The 14,796-nt window shown below is 42.2% G+C and overlaps 1 protein-coding gene across 2 annotated transcripts in view; it reads left to right on the forward strand.

The window, feature by feature from the left end:
• Positions 1-1,091: 1,091 nt before the first annotated feature.
• The window catches only part of zbtb41 (zinc finger and BTB domain containing 41), a 38,375-nt gene continuing 24,670 nt past the window's right edge, over positions 1,092-14,796 (forward strand). The window contains exons 1-2 of one of the 2 annotated variants that reach the window (XM_067990637.1): positions 1,092-1,148; positions 13,386-14,710. In XM_067990637.1, the coding sequence (XP_067846738.1) occupies positions 13,570-14,710 (1,141 nt within the window). In that variant the 5' untranslated portion in view covers positions 1,092-1,148; positions 13,386-13,569. Of the gene's footprint in view, positions 1,149-1,249; positions 1,577-13,385; positions 14,711-14,796 lie in introns of those variants that run through there. The other variant, XM_067990639.1, reaches the window with a different exon arrangement.

The raw sequence follows: 14,796 nt of genomic DNA on the forward strand, positions 1-14,796 counted from the left end.
CTCGTTAGGCAACATAATATTGGGCCAAAAAATGCAAAATTCTGCCGATGCTGGAAATCTGAAATAAAAACAAATACTGGAAAAACTGGTCAGGCAGCATCTGTGATGTTCCCTGGCCCTGCACTTGCTTAAAAGCTGTTCATCTCTGACATCTTCCAGTTCTGATGAAAAGTCGTCGACCTGAAACTTTTACTTTGTTTCTTCTCTCCGCAGATGCTGCCTTGCCTGCCAGCATTTTCTATTATTATTTTATGTAATACTGGGTAAGAATTTGGTTGACTTTTGGGCTACAAACATTTTAAGTTCTGGCAACCTTGACTCGTGCTTCCAGTGGTTGGATGCTGTATTTAAATGATTGTAAACAATTTTACAACACCAAGTTATAGTTCAACAAATTTATTTTAAATTCCACAAGCTTTCGAAGCCTCCGAAAGCTTGTGGAATTTAAAATAAATTTGTTGGACTGTAACTTGGTGTTGTAAAATTGTTTTCAATTGTCAACCCCAGTCCATCACCGGCATCTCCACATCACGTATTTAAATGAGAGTACAGTGGCAAACCTGGGCAAGCTCCCTCAATGCCCTGGCTTCACTGCATTCGTTTTTTTAATTAAAATATACTTTATTCATAAAATTTGCAGCAATACATACAATACAGTCCTCATATCACATTCCAAACGTACACAACAGATTATACAATGTGCAGGTTACATCAAGTACAGTTCAATGAACACATTGTACATAATTACAGTTTATGACACTTTAGGGGTGCCTCATTGCTTTCATTACACTCAATACAGATTATTGATTACAGATATATTACATCAATTTGAATTGTACATTCTGCAGGAGGGGGGGGGCGGGGGTTCCCTGATTGCAGCCCCTCGGTATACAAAGTGCTCCCAACGCAGCCATCGGAGGAATTTCTATAACCGAGTAATTTTTGTCGCCGCAAAGCTGCAACCCAAATGCACCTGGGTGAAGGGGCGGCGGGGGGCTGACTGCACCTCACGGCGAGGCTTCTTTCCCGGGGCACATTCTAAAGCACTCCCAGCGTTCAGTGCGCGGCGACAGCGAGCCAGTGCGCATGTGCGGGCACCCGGCCTCTCAGTTGGTTTCTTTTTTTTTTGGTCGGGAACGAAAACAAAGGTTTGAAATTAAAACCAGTAAAAGGAGCGCGAGCGGCGGGGGGCCGGGCTCTCCGGGGACAAGCGCAGTGGGAATCTCGGCACCATCAGCAGCTGGTGGTGGTGGCGGGGGGGGAGAGAGAGAGAGAGAGACACAGACAGCGCGGCCCGGGAGACGGAGCCTGGGCCGGCGGGCTGAGAGCGAGAGGCGCCCGGAACTGGGAGCTCGGCCCGCTGGCCGCTTCCTTTCTGAATTCAGGGGGCTTTGATCCGATCCGATCCGATCCGTCGCGGGAAGGAGATGGAAGGTTCCAGGCGGTGAAGTGCAGGGGCTCGGCGGCTCCGCTCCGGCTCCGGCTCGGCCCTGTCTTGTGTTGTCGGCCGCCCCCCCCCCCATCCCCTTCTCTCCTGCTGGACGAGGCCCCCTCCCTGGGCCGGGAGGTCTAGTAAGTAAGTGTCACCTTGGAGTTGTCGCCCGCGGCACCTGAACCAGCTGCAGTGAACAGGAGCTCCTGAACCGGAGCTGCGGAGCTGGGATAGTGTCTCCATGGGCAGTGAAGGGATCTGGGTGCTCTCCCCTTCACCCCGATCACCCCCATGTCGATGAGAGGAGTATCCGTGTGACTAAATGTACAAAACAAAACCTGCCAGGTATGGGGTGGGATCGATCCATCAGTCTGCCTGTCCGGCTCTCTGTGGGTCTGGCACGCTGCCTGTCTGTCGTCTGTCTAATTGTCAGTGGTACAATCATAGTTTTTGACAGGATATTGCACCCCCTAAATCCGCTCGTTCTCAATTATTTCGAGTCATTTAGAGGACAAGTGCACCCTTCAACCTATTACAATCCTTTCGAAAGTGGCTACGAAAGGGGGTTGTATATTCATGGGCAAAGATGATGTATTTGGGGGGGGGGGCGGGTCAATCCGAGGCAGGGGATTGATAACAAATGCATATCAGAAGACAATTGTGTCATATTTTCTGTTGCTATAATGGGAGGGAAGTTGAAAAGTATTGAGCTTGGACTTGCTGGCTCAATGAAAAGGCGTTTGATAAAGTGCCACATAGTCGGTTTGTCATCAAGGTTGAAGCCCATGGAATAAAGTATGGATACAAAATTGGCTAAGTAACAGGAAGCAGAGAGTAGTAGTGAATGATTGTTTTTCGGACTGGAAGAGAGGTGTACAGTGGTGTTCCCCAGGGATTGGTACTAGGACCACTGCTTTTCTTGATACATATTAATGACTTGAACTTGGGTGTACAGAGCACAGTTTCCAACTTTACAGATGATACAAAACGTGGAAGTGTAATGAACAGTGAGGAGTATAGTGATAGACTTCAAGAGGATGTCGACAGGCTGGTGAAATGGGCGCACACATGGCAGATGAAATTTAACACAGAAAAATGCGAAGTGATACATTTTGGAAGGAAGAACAAGGAGAGGCAACATAAACTAGTGGGCACAATTCTAAAAGGGGTACAGGAACAGAGAGATCTGGGGGTATATGTGCACAAATCGTTGAAGGTGGCAGGGCTGGTTGAGAAAGCACTTAAGAAAGCATATGGAATCCTGGGCTTTATAAATAGAAGCATAGAGTATAAAAGCAAGGAAGTCATGATGAAAAAAAACACTGATTCAACGACAACTGGCACCGCATTCTAGATAAGATCTGAGGGCATTAGAGAGGGTGCAGAAGAAATTTACTAGAATGATTCCAGGGATGAGGGACTTTAGTTATGTGGATAGACTGGGAAGCTGGGATTGCTCTCCTTGAAACAGGAACAATCTCCTTCTTGCGAGCTGCTTCATCAATGACCTTCCCTCCATCATAAGGTCAGAAATGGGGATGTTCGCTGATGATTGCACAGTGTTCAGTTCCATTCGCAACCCCTCAGATAATGAAGCAGTCCGTGCCCGCATGCAGCAAGACCTGGACAACATCCAGGCTTGTGCTGATAAGTGGCAAGTAATATTCGTGCTAGACAAGTGCCAGACAATGACCATCTCCAACAAGAGAGAGTCTAACCACCTCCCCTTGACATTCAACGGCATTACCATCGTTGAATCCCCCACCATCAACATCCTGGGGGTCACCATTGACCAAAAACTTAACTCGACCATCCACAGAAATACTGTGGCTACAAGAGCAGGTCAGAGGCTGGGTATTCTGCGGCGAGTGACTCACCCCCTGACTCCCCAAAGCCTTTCCACCATCTACAAGGCACAAGTCAGGAGTGTGATGGAATACTCTCCACTTGCCTGGATGAGTCTAACAACACTCAAGAAGCTCAACACCATCCAGGACAAAGCAGCCTGCTTGATTGGCACCCCATCCACCACCCTAAACATTCACTCCCTTCACCACCGGCGCACTGTGGCTGCAGTGTGTGCCATCCACAGGATGCACTGCAGCAACTCACCAAGGCTTCTTCGACAGCATCTCCCAATCCCACGACTTCTACCACCTAGAAGGACAAGGGCAGCAGGCACATGGGAACAACACCTGCACGTTCCCCTCCAAGTCACACACCATCCCGACTTGGAAATATATCGCCGTTCCTTCATTGTCGCTGGGTCAAAATCCTGGAACTCCCGACCTAACAGCACTATGGGAGAACCTTCACCACATGGACTGCAGCGGTTCAAGAAGGCAGCTCATCACCTTCTCAAGGGCAGTTAGGGATGGGCAATAAATTCTGGCCTTGCCAGCGACACCCATATCCCATGAACGAATTAAAAAATAATTTGATAGAGGTATTTAAAATCATGAAGGGTCCACAATTGTAAACAATTTTACAACACCAAGTTATAGTCCAGCAATTTTATTTTAAATTCACAAGCTTTCGGAGGCTTCCTCCTTCCTCAGGTAAATGAGGAAGGAGGAAGCCTCCGAAAGCTTGTGAATTTAAAATAAAATTGCTGGACTATAACTTGGTGTTGTAAAATTGTTTACAATTGTCAACCCCAGTCCATCACCGGCATCTCCACATCATGAAGGGTCCAGACAGAGTAGATAGAGAGAAACTGTTCCGATTGGCGGAAGGGTCAAGAACCAGAGGACGTAGATTTAAGGTGATTGGCAAAGGAACCAAAGGTGACATAGGGGAAAACTTTTTTACACAGCAAGTGGTTAGGATCTGGAATGCACTGCCCGAGGGGGTGGTTGAGGCAGATTTAATCGTGGCTTTGAACAGGGATCTGGATAAGTACTTGAAAGGAAAAAAATTGCAGGGCTACAAGGATAGGGCGGGGGAGTGGGACGAGCTGGATTGCTCTTGCATCGAGTTGGTGCAGACTTGATGGGACGAATGGCCTCCTGTGCTGTAACCTTTCTATGATTCTATAATGAGTTAGCAAACTGCTCTTATTTCTCTAAACTTGGTTTGAATCCAGCCCAAAGTGATGGGATGAAAGTCCTCACTCTTGGGTGCCTGAAATGAGAGTGGGAGATCAAAATCCAATTTCTACTGGTTGTGAGTTTGCAGTGCTAAACTAAGCAGAAATTGTGAGAGGTGACTGGATTAGAAAAGAGTACTCTGCTGCTGTATAGCATACTCTTAATTCAAAGTTGTTTAAATCAAATTATTGGATAATTCATTTTTATTGCAAAAACTGATGCTTTGTTGAAGTTGAGACAAAGGTACATTGTCTCCCCAAGTCACTTACAACGGCACTTTCAAATTTCCAACTGTCTAGCCTTTGGCCCTCCATTCACCATGACATTTCTGCAGCTACTTATCTGCTCAATCACACCCTCACCTCCATCTTTGATGCCCATATCCCCATTAAAACCATTACTCTCTCCCTGGTTGTTCCCCCTGGTATGGCCTTTATCTCCGCTCCCTTACTTTCAAGGGACGCAGACTTAAACGTTTATGGTTTAGCCATTCATCGTCAGATCTGGCTGGACCAGATAAAGTACTATTGGTCCTGCTCTCCTCTGTCAAAACGGCTCACTATTCCAGGATCATCCTGGAATGCAAAGATAACACCCGGCTTCTCCACGACAAACCGTCTTCTTAAACCCCTCTCCCTGCCTCCTCCACCTCCACCTCCAACAACAGGTGCGAGGAGTTCATGGATTTCTTTGTCACTAAGATTGAGACCATCCGTTCAGCTGCCTCTGCCGCTTCCCTCCTTTCCTAGCCCATCAAGCCAAACTTCCCCTACGGTTCCTCCCTGCTTTTGCCCTGAACTCGCATCTTCCTCTAGTTTCTCTCCTATCTCCCCTCATGCCCCCTCTGAGCTCATCTTGACCATGAGACTCACCTCCTGCTCCCTCGACCCTATTCCCACCAAACTGCTGACCACCCAACTTCCCTTCCTAGCCCCCATGTTAGCTGATATTGCTAATGGTTCCCTCTCCTCAGGTACTGTCCTCTGGCCCTTCAAATCTGCCGTCATCACCCCCCTCAAAAAAAAATCCACCCTTGATCCCTCTGTACTTGCAAACTACCGCCCCATCTTCAACCTTCATTTCCTCTCCAAAGTCCTTGAATGTGTTGTCGCCTCCCAAATCCGACATCCAGCCCTGGATGAGCAAAAATTTCCTCCAACTAATTATCGGGAAGACCGAAGCCATTGTCTTTGGTCCCTGCCTCAAACTCTGTTCCCTCGCCACCGACTCCATCCCTTTCCCTGGCCACTGTCTGAGGCTGAACCAGACCATTCGCAACCATGGCGTCATATTTGACTCTTTCAACCACATATCTGCTCCATCACCAAGACTGCCTACTTCCACCCCTGTAACGTCGCCCGTCTCCGCCCCTGCCTCAGCTCATCTGCTGCTGAAACCCTTATCCATGCCTTTGTTACCTCTAGACATGACTATTCCAGTGCTCTCCTGGCCGGGCTCCCATCTTCCACCCTCCATAAACTTGAGCTCATCCAAAACTCTGTTGCCCATAGCCTAACTCACACCAATTCCCATTCACCCATCACCCTTGTGCCTGCTGAACTATACAGGCCCCCGGTCTGGAAATGCCTCAATTTTAAAATGCTCATCCTTGTTTTCAAATCCCTCCATGGCCTCGCCCCTCCCTATCTCTGTAACTGCCTCCAGCTCTACAACCCTCTCTGTGCTCCTCCAATTCTTGCCTCTTGGCCATCCCCAATTTTAATCGCTCCACCATTGCCGGCCGTGCCTTCAGCTCCCTAGGTCCTGGGCTCTGGAATTCCCTCCCTAAACCACTCTGCCTATCTACCTCTCCTCCTCTAAGGCGCTCCTTAAAACCTGTCTCTTTGACCAAGCTTTTGGTCACCTGTTCTAATACCTCCTTGTGTGACTTGGTGTCAAATTTTGTTTGAAAATTGCTCCTGTGAAGTGCCTTGGGAAATTTTACTACGTTAAAGGCACTGTATCAATGCAAGATGTTGTTGGGCCATCAGGCTGATTGTGCAATGCCTGACCTTGGAGTGCTTGATGCTGATATTAGGTAGCAAAATTCTTTAATTCCTTACATCCCAAACTTTGAATACAAAAAAATGACCAAGATATGTAAAGCATTAAACAATATTGAGTGCAGTTCATGGATTCTTATTTTCTCAAACAACCCACCATCTGCTTGGAAGATATTTAAATGATTTGGAAAGGACAATGATAACTTTTTTTGAGCATATTGCAATTTCCTCTATTACCTACTGAATGAATGAGTGAGCATCCTTTTGCGTTTCTGAATTTTCCCAGTTAAATCCGAGGGTTCAAATGCAGCCTTCTGTCAAGGTACGCATCCTTGGAAACAGGAGTTTGAATGTTGTGATTTAAAAAAACTTGGGTAAAATAACAGCCAACATGGAATGTGTCACTTTTCTGCTCCCTAGCCACTCCTTTCCCCGATGGTGCCGCTTCCTGTTTTTTTGATGTATGATTTCCCCCTGTCCTTTATACTTCAAATTCACTGCTGCATTCCATTTGCCTGCATTAAATTGCCCTGTTACCTCTTACTCCCACGATGAGATGTTCAGGGAAAGCCATTGATCAGGCTGTTGCACATTTCCCAGTATTCCAAAACTGCTAATTATAACTTCATTTTGGGGATGCCATTGAATAAGGCATGACAGTTGCTATATGGTGTACTTCAGTGATTGAGAATTTAGTATCAATTGTTCTGGCACGTTCCTGGTTCTTAGCTTCTATGTTCTAGACTAGCTTATGTTCTAGACTAGTTGGGCAAGATTGATGCCGGTGTATCAATGTATGTGTATCTTCATCAGTTACTGTACGTGTTGAAAATCTAAATGTTAATTCAGAATGCTGGAAAGAAGCATTATTGCTATAAATTTAGCAGTGTTTCTTCTCAAGCACAGTCTTAGAATCTGGCATTCTAAACCAAACAACTTAAATTGAAGGGCATGTAAGTAATTGCCTATTTCGTTTGAACCAGTTATTTCAGATAACAAATGAATTAATGAGTCTTTTCAGCAAATATTAACCTGAATGCTGAATTTTCCTGTCTTATTGAAACAAGAATGATGATGAGTATTGCCGAGGATGGTCTCCACGAATGGCTCAGCTGGTTAAGATGGTGCATTACTCAGCCAATTAGACCACAAACTTTCCAGATTTGATCCCTGGCATGTGCTGAGTTTGCTGGTCTCAGACAGGGTAGTGGTAGAGTTACTGCAATCGGTCTTAGAGGCACTGAATTAGGGAAGCGAAAATTGGACTGGGTTTATACTCCTGGTTGCCATCAAGTGACTGCGACTTGAAATGCACACTTGTGGATGTTTAGTGAGGACAGGATCGGGCTTGGCTGTGATGCCCCGCATGGTTGAATGGCCTGCTGTGTTCACTGTCTAGTTTTCCATGTGAAGAATTGCCACTTGGGCAGGGTACCGCAGGGTGTGTGATACTTGGAACCAATCCCAGTCAAAACCTTAACCAAAGTAGTGAAGATATTTTTGGTGGCAAAAAATTGCAAAGAAATAACATGAGAGTGCACAGTAGGATTGGGGGATGAGAAAGGGACATTTAGCCCAGCAAAGTTCCTCCCTCTAGTACTGTAGCACTCCCATCATTACATTCAATTTGTATTAACACTTTTTGCCTCTATTGCCCTGCATGGAAGATTATCCCAAACTTTTATACTACTGAGTAAAGAATAAACCAAATTGGAAAATGTTTAATTATGAAAGTGTCTAACAAAAGAGAAATTCAGTCACAATGCTGCTGCCTGAAACTGCCCGCTTTACATAGTTCCCTCTCCACACGAGCCTCCTCCCCCCTATTTCATCTAACCCCATCAGCATATCATTCTATTCCTTTCTCCCTCATGTGTTTATCTAGCTTCCCCTTAAATGCATCTATGCTAGTCGCCTCAACCGCTCCTTTGTGGTAGCCAGTTCCACATTCCAACCATTCTCTGGGTAAAGAAGTTTCTCCTGTATTCCCTATTGGATTTATTAGTGACTATTTTATAATTATGGCCCCTAGTTCTGGTCTCCCCTGCAAGTAGAAACATCATCTCTATGTCTACCCTATGAAACCCTTTCATAATCTTAAAGAGCTCTATCAGGTCACTTCTCAGTCTTTTTTCTAAAGAGCCCCAGCCAGTTAAATCTTTCCTGATATGTATAACCTCTCAGTTCTGATATCATCCAAGCAAAACTTTTTTGCACCTTCTCCAGTGCCTCTATATCCTTTTTATAATATGGAGACCAGAACTGTTCACAGTACTCCAAGTGTGACCTTACCAAGGTTCTATACAAGTTTAACATAACTTCTTTGCTTTTCAATTCTATCCCTCTAGAGGAGAACCCCAATGCTTTGCTTTTTTTATGGCCTTATTAACAAGCGTCGCTACTTTTAGTGATTTGTGTATCTCTACCCCCAGATCCCTCTGCTCCTCTACCCCATTTAGACTCTTATTTTCCAACAACAATTTGCATTTATATAGCGCCTTTATCGTGGTAATGTCTTCCTGTATTTTGTCGCTGTCCTCCTCAGTATTCCTCCAATTTGGTGTCGTCTGCAAATTTCGAAATTGTACTTTGGATTCCCGAGTCCTAATCGTTCATGCAAATTGTGAACAACACTGGTCCCAGCATTGATCCTTGTGGAACACCACTTCCCACCTTTTGCCAGTCTGAGTAATTACCTTTAAACCCTACTCTCTGTTTTCTATTTTGTAGCCAGCTTGCTATCGATTCTGCTACTTGTCCCCTGACTCCACATGCTCTGACCTTAGTCATGAGTCCACTATGCAAAGGCCTTTTGAAAATCCAAATATATTACATCTGCTGCATTTCCCTTGTCAACCCTTTCTGTTAGTTCTTCAAAGAATTCATTAAGGTTGGCCATGCATTATCTTTCCTTTTGAAATCCGTGCTGACTATTCTTTATTATATTTTTGTTTTCTAGATGTTTTTCTATTACATCTTTGAGTAAGGATTCCATTATCTTTCCTACCACCGACATTAAGCTAATTGGTCTGTAGTTCCCTGGACTGGTTCTATCTCCCTTTTTAAATATAGGAATCACATTAGCTGTTCACCAGTCCTCTGGCACTATTCCGTTTTCTAATGAATTTTTATATATATGTAATAGTACCTTTACGATTTCTTACCTACCTTCTTTTAATATGCACGGATGGAAGCCTTCCAGACCAGGGGTTTTATCCTTTCTTAAGTTTGATTAGTTTATCAATTATCTACCGCCTTTCTATTTTAAGTCTCTTTATATCTTTTTTGATCTCTTGTTCTAATGTCATGCTCACCGTTTTAGTCTCCCTGATAAATACTGAGGCAAAGTAATTATTTAATATTTCTGCCATTTTGTTGTCATTACCTGTGGGTTTATCGTGTGTATCCCTTAGTGGCCCTAGCCTGGTTTTTCTTTTGTTAGTTATGTGTCTGTAGAATGCTTGACTATCTCTTTATATTCCTTGATAATTTAATTTCATAGTTTTCCTTTGCCTTCCTAATTGTTTTTTTAAGCTTCTTTCCTAACCTTTTCGTATTCCCTTTGTGTATGTACTTAGTGTATGCCATTTTCTTTATTCATCCATGATGTGTCATTTCTGGCTAGTTTGTTCTTGCTTTTTAGTGGGATATATTTCTCCTGGACTTTCTTGATCACTGTTTTAAATGTTTCCCACTGCAGTTCTATATCTTTGTCAGTAAATTTTTCCAGTTTATTTTTCGTAATTCCATTCTCATCCCCTGAAAATCAGCTTTTTTCAATTTATTACTTTGGTCTTTGTCTTACTTATGTCCGTCCTTCTTAATTTTTATCTTAAACCTTATGATGTAGTGATCCCTTGAGCTTACTTTTCTTCTCTGTTCTGTTTCATTTCCCATTACTAGATCCAGCAGTGCTTCCTCTCTTGTTGGGCTTTTTATATACTGGGTAAGAAAGGAATCCTGCACACATTGTAAAAACTCCATTCCCTGTACCCCTTTTTCCTACCTCTTGCCAGTTTATTTAGGGATAGTTAAAATCTCTCATGATTATTCCATGTCCTTTACTCATTTAACATATTTGCTTACGTATTTCTTCCTCCACCTCCTTTCCACTATTAGATGGTCTGTAGTATACCCCTATTAGCGTGATTGATCCCTTTTCTTTTATTTCAATCCATATGGATTCTGTTTCTATCTTTCTGTTAGTTATGTCCCATTTTTCTACTACCATTGTTATCTCTAATTAGTACAGCTACTTCAACCCCCCCCCCCGCCCAAACTTATTCCTTCCCTGTCCTTTCTGACTGTTATAGCCTGCAATATTTAGTTGCCAGTCCTGTTCTTTATGTAGCCATATTTCAATTATTCCTACTACATCTAGTTCTTCGCTACAGATTATTACCTCCAGTTCTCCCTCTATGATTCACTCGGTAACAATTACACGTGGCCTTAAAGGGACACGCCTTCACGATGGTAAAAAATAATGCATTATATATTACATGGTAAATTCACTTTTGTCCAAATAAAACAGCACATCACCTGACTTACTGTGAATCGTGTCACAGGAAAGCTTCCTGTTTGTATATGTAAAGTTTTGCATCTATCACACTCAATGCTACACCTTAAAGTATTGTAATTCCTTATAGGTGCAAAACAATCTTTAAAAAAAGACAAACATTTCATCCTGGGTTCTAACCTGGAGCGTGAAATGTACAAAAGTTTACTGACATCTAATTGACCTCATCAATTTACAAGCAACTATTATCTGGATTCTGATGGGGAGTATTTGAGCAGTGGTCTTAAAGGGACAGACTGGATTGCCATCTGAACATCACAACCTTACTGCAGGCATTTTACTATGTGAAAGACACTATATAAATGCAAGTTGTTGTTGATCATTAATTAGGTCTGCTCATAGCTTTTTGGCAACCAAAGGTATTAAGGGATATGGGCCAAAGGCAGGTATATGGAGTTAGATCACAGATCTGCCATGATCTTATCAAATGACGGAGCAGGCACGAGGGGCTGAATGGCCTACTCCTGTTCCTATGTTCCTAGTATCAATAATGAGAAGAATTGAAACATTTTCGTATTGCCAAATAAGTTGGACTAATGCAGCCTTTAATGAATTTGCAGTGATTTTTATACTTATTTTGTTTCTTGTTCTCTAATTGCCACAAACTAAATTTTATTCACCGTTTTGTTCAGCACAGACATGTGCCCAATAAACCAACTTCTACCACCAGAATATGTTACTGACACTGCTACAGTACTATTTTAAGGAGATTTAAAACATTATTTTGATAATTCACCTTATTTTTAAGTACTTACCAATAGGATACATACTAACAAGCTATAACTTTTCTGAATTCTACATTACAACCAGATTTTACAGAGGAGTACTAATTCTTTGCACAGGCTAAAGGAGATTATAATAGCCACTGTAAATTGTCAGATGACCATTGTAATAAGTTGTTTAAACAGCACCTGCCATTCGTTAGACTTGCACTTGCCCATAGACTTGCTATGAGCTTTTGCATGGTAACTTTCTCTAAATTAGAGAGACAAACAACGCAGCACCCTCTACAGGGCATCTCGGACCTGTGTGAACAGGGCAAGCAACTGTTATCCCCTTAACCAATCAGATTGAAGCATGTTAATAAGCCGCGCAGAGACTGAACCAGGAATTGTAAGTTAGAATAGTGAATTCAGAAAGCGATCTGAAGAGAGGGTAATAAAGATTGAATGAAGAGACAGAGATAAAAGAGTCAGAAAGAAAAAGTAAAAGAATAAAAATTTATTTACATATTTTTTTAAATGTCCAGCAGCAATTAAAATCTGATGGAATGAGACTCCACACTTGTTAAATTTTCAGTGCCAGAGAGGTTATTTGCCAGTCATTAAGACTAATCACGCCATTAAAAGGGTACTTATATCAGAATGAACAAGCCCTAACTTTTTCTGGCAAGATTAGTCCGTATTTACAGCGTCAGTGCATCATGCTGTTCCATTCATTTGAATGGACAGCCAGCCGGTGAGATGTCGTTTTTGCGGAGCTTACAGAGGAGCAGTGTATCTCGTTCAGCAACTTCTGGATTTCTGTGCTTAACTGTGCATGTGTGGTTGCGGGAAGTTACTGTCCGATTTGCACAGAAATAACGGTGAGCACTGTTAGCCTCGCCGTTATTTTCACAGCAGAATCCGGCCCATTGTGGTATTTAAGGAATGCATCTTTCATTTAAAACCTGACCAGACCTAGCATTTTGTTATTCAAGGTATGTCCTCTGAATATGTTTGTAGTCAATAAGAATTTACATTTCTGGCAGGCCAAGTGAAAAATGTTTAGCATTAAAAATAAATGATATTGTTCCAAAGAGAACTTTGCCATTTAATTAACTCGTGACATTGGATATTTTTGACTTTAGTTATGAATGAAGGCTGTAGCTTTTTCTTTCAGTTCTATTTGTACTCACATTTTAAACTCACTGCTCTCTAAGAATCTTGTAAAATTATTGTGCAAGACTACATATTGAGCTTTAAACATATAGGCCAACTTTCTTTTAGAATATAGATATGGGTGCATTGTATTAAAATGGGAGGAATAACTGGAAAAAAAGCTAATTTTGCTTGTTTCACTGTATTAAGATGGGTGAGTGAAGGATATTAATTATTACTGTGTATCTTGCACAACAACTCTGAAAATACTGCACCAGTTGCCAACTTGGTAGGAGCACAAATATGTTAATTCAATTAACCAGTATTAATTGCGGCATTCATGTACTGCATGATCCTTTTCTTAAAGCTGAAGCATGTTGGAATTTTTTTATTCTTATATAATCTATTTGGATGATCTTCTTGCAGGGCCTGATGAATATTGCAGCCTTACTAAGAAGATTGTGCAGTACGAGATCGTCTAGTATCAGTGAAAATTACAAGGAAATTTTATATTGAAAGAACATATTTCTGTTCTAGAATGATGTTCCAGTGTCTTATCAGCGTACTGACAAAAAGTTAGTGTACAGCCACTGCAATTTTCATAAACACCATGTCTCAGAATATTGACAGTTCTTATAAAACTGATTCAAGTTTAAGTGGAACTCCCTGCAAAGACGTTTTCTTAGATTTACAGACAGCAAAATTTGAAAATCTGTACTATGGTCCCAGATCAATACAAGGCCTTTCAAATGTTACAGACAATCTGGATCTTCCTTTAGGACCATCATCACCAATTGTACATCTGAGATCACTGCTGCATAACAAAAATTTATTGAAATATATGAACGATGATCGACTCAAGCAGTCACCTTTCTGTGACTTGGTTATCATGGTGGAAGGAAAGCATTTTTGTGCCCATAAGGTGGTTGTTGCTGTGGGTAGCAGTTATTTCCATGCTTGCTTAAGCAAAAACCCAAACATGGATAGTATCCAATTGGACCATGTAAGTTACTATGTTTTCCATCACTTGTTGGAGTTTCTATACACCTCTGAATTCTTCATACAGGAAAATGAAATCCCTTCAGTTTTGGAAGCGGCACAATTTCTAGACATTATAGATGCAGTTAAATTGTTGACTGGTAATGAAAATGTGTCTAGGTCAACTCAAACAGAATTGTTAACTCAAAACAACCAGTGTTTGGAAGAAAAGGATTCTCTTGAACCCACTGCCAAATTACAACATAGCAATTTGTGTACCTTTTGCAATAAAAGTTTCTGTTATAAAAAATCCTTAGAAAACCATATAGCTAAAGCTCACAATGCCAACTCTGTGGTACAAGAAGAAAATGCCGATGTCACAAAGATGGAACTTTCTAAAAGAAGGTGGTCAACTCGAACTCGCAAGTGTCCAGCGAAGTTTGAGAGTAAAAGTAATGATGAAAACACAGAAGTCTCTGAAGATGAATATTCCAGTAAAAATGGTAGTGACACGGAGAAACATGATGATTGTGAAGGTATAGAAAGTGAAGATGAAATGGAAGGAGTTGAAGTAAAGTTTGAGGAAGAAATGGAAAGGGAGGAAGAATTTGAAAGGGAGGATGAGAATGGTGAAGAAACTGATGAGGATGAGGCTCTGGATGCAGATGAAATTGAGCAAAATATTCCTAAGGAACTAGCTCCAGTCATTTTACAGACTGGGAGCAAGAAAACACTCCAGTGCCCTAAATGTGATAAAAGTTTTGATCGAATAGGTTGGTAAGACAAACAGTGCTTCTTCTTTTGGGTAGTTGTGTTGCCTATTGTTTCCATTTAGTAGGACATGATTCTCTTGTAGAAA

This window comes from Heptranchias perlo, chromosome 9, assembly GCF_035084215.1.
Source record: "Heptranchias perlo isolate sHepPer1 chromosome 9, sHepPer1.hap1, whole genome shotgun sequence".
Taxonomy (NCBI): domain Eukaryota; kingdom Metazoa; phylum Chordata; class Chondrichthyes; order Hexanchiformes; family Hexanchidae; genus Heptranchias; species Heptranchias perlo.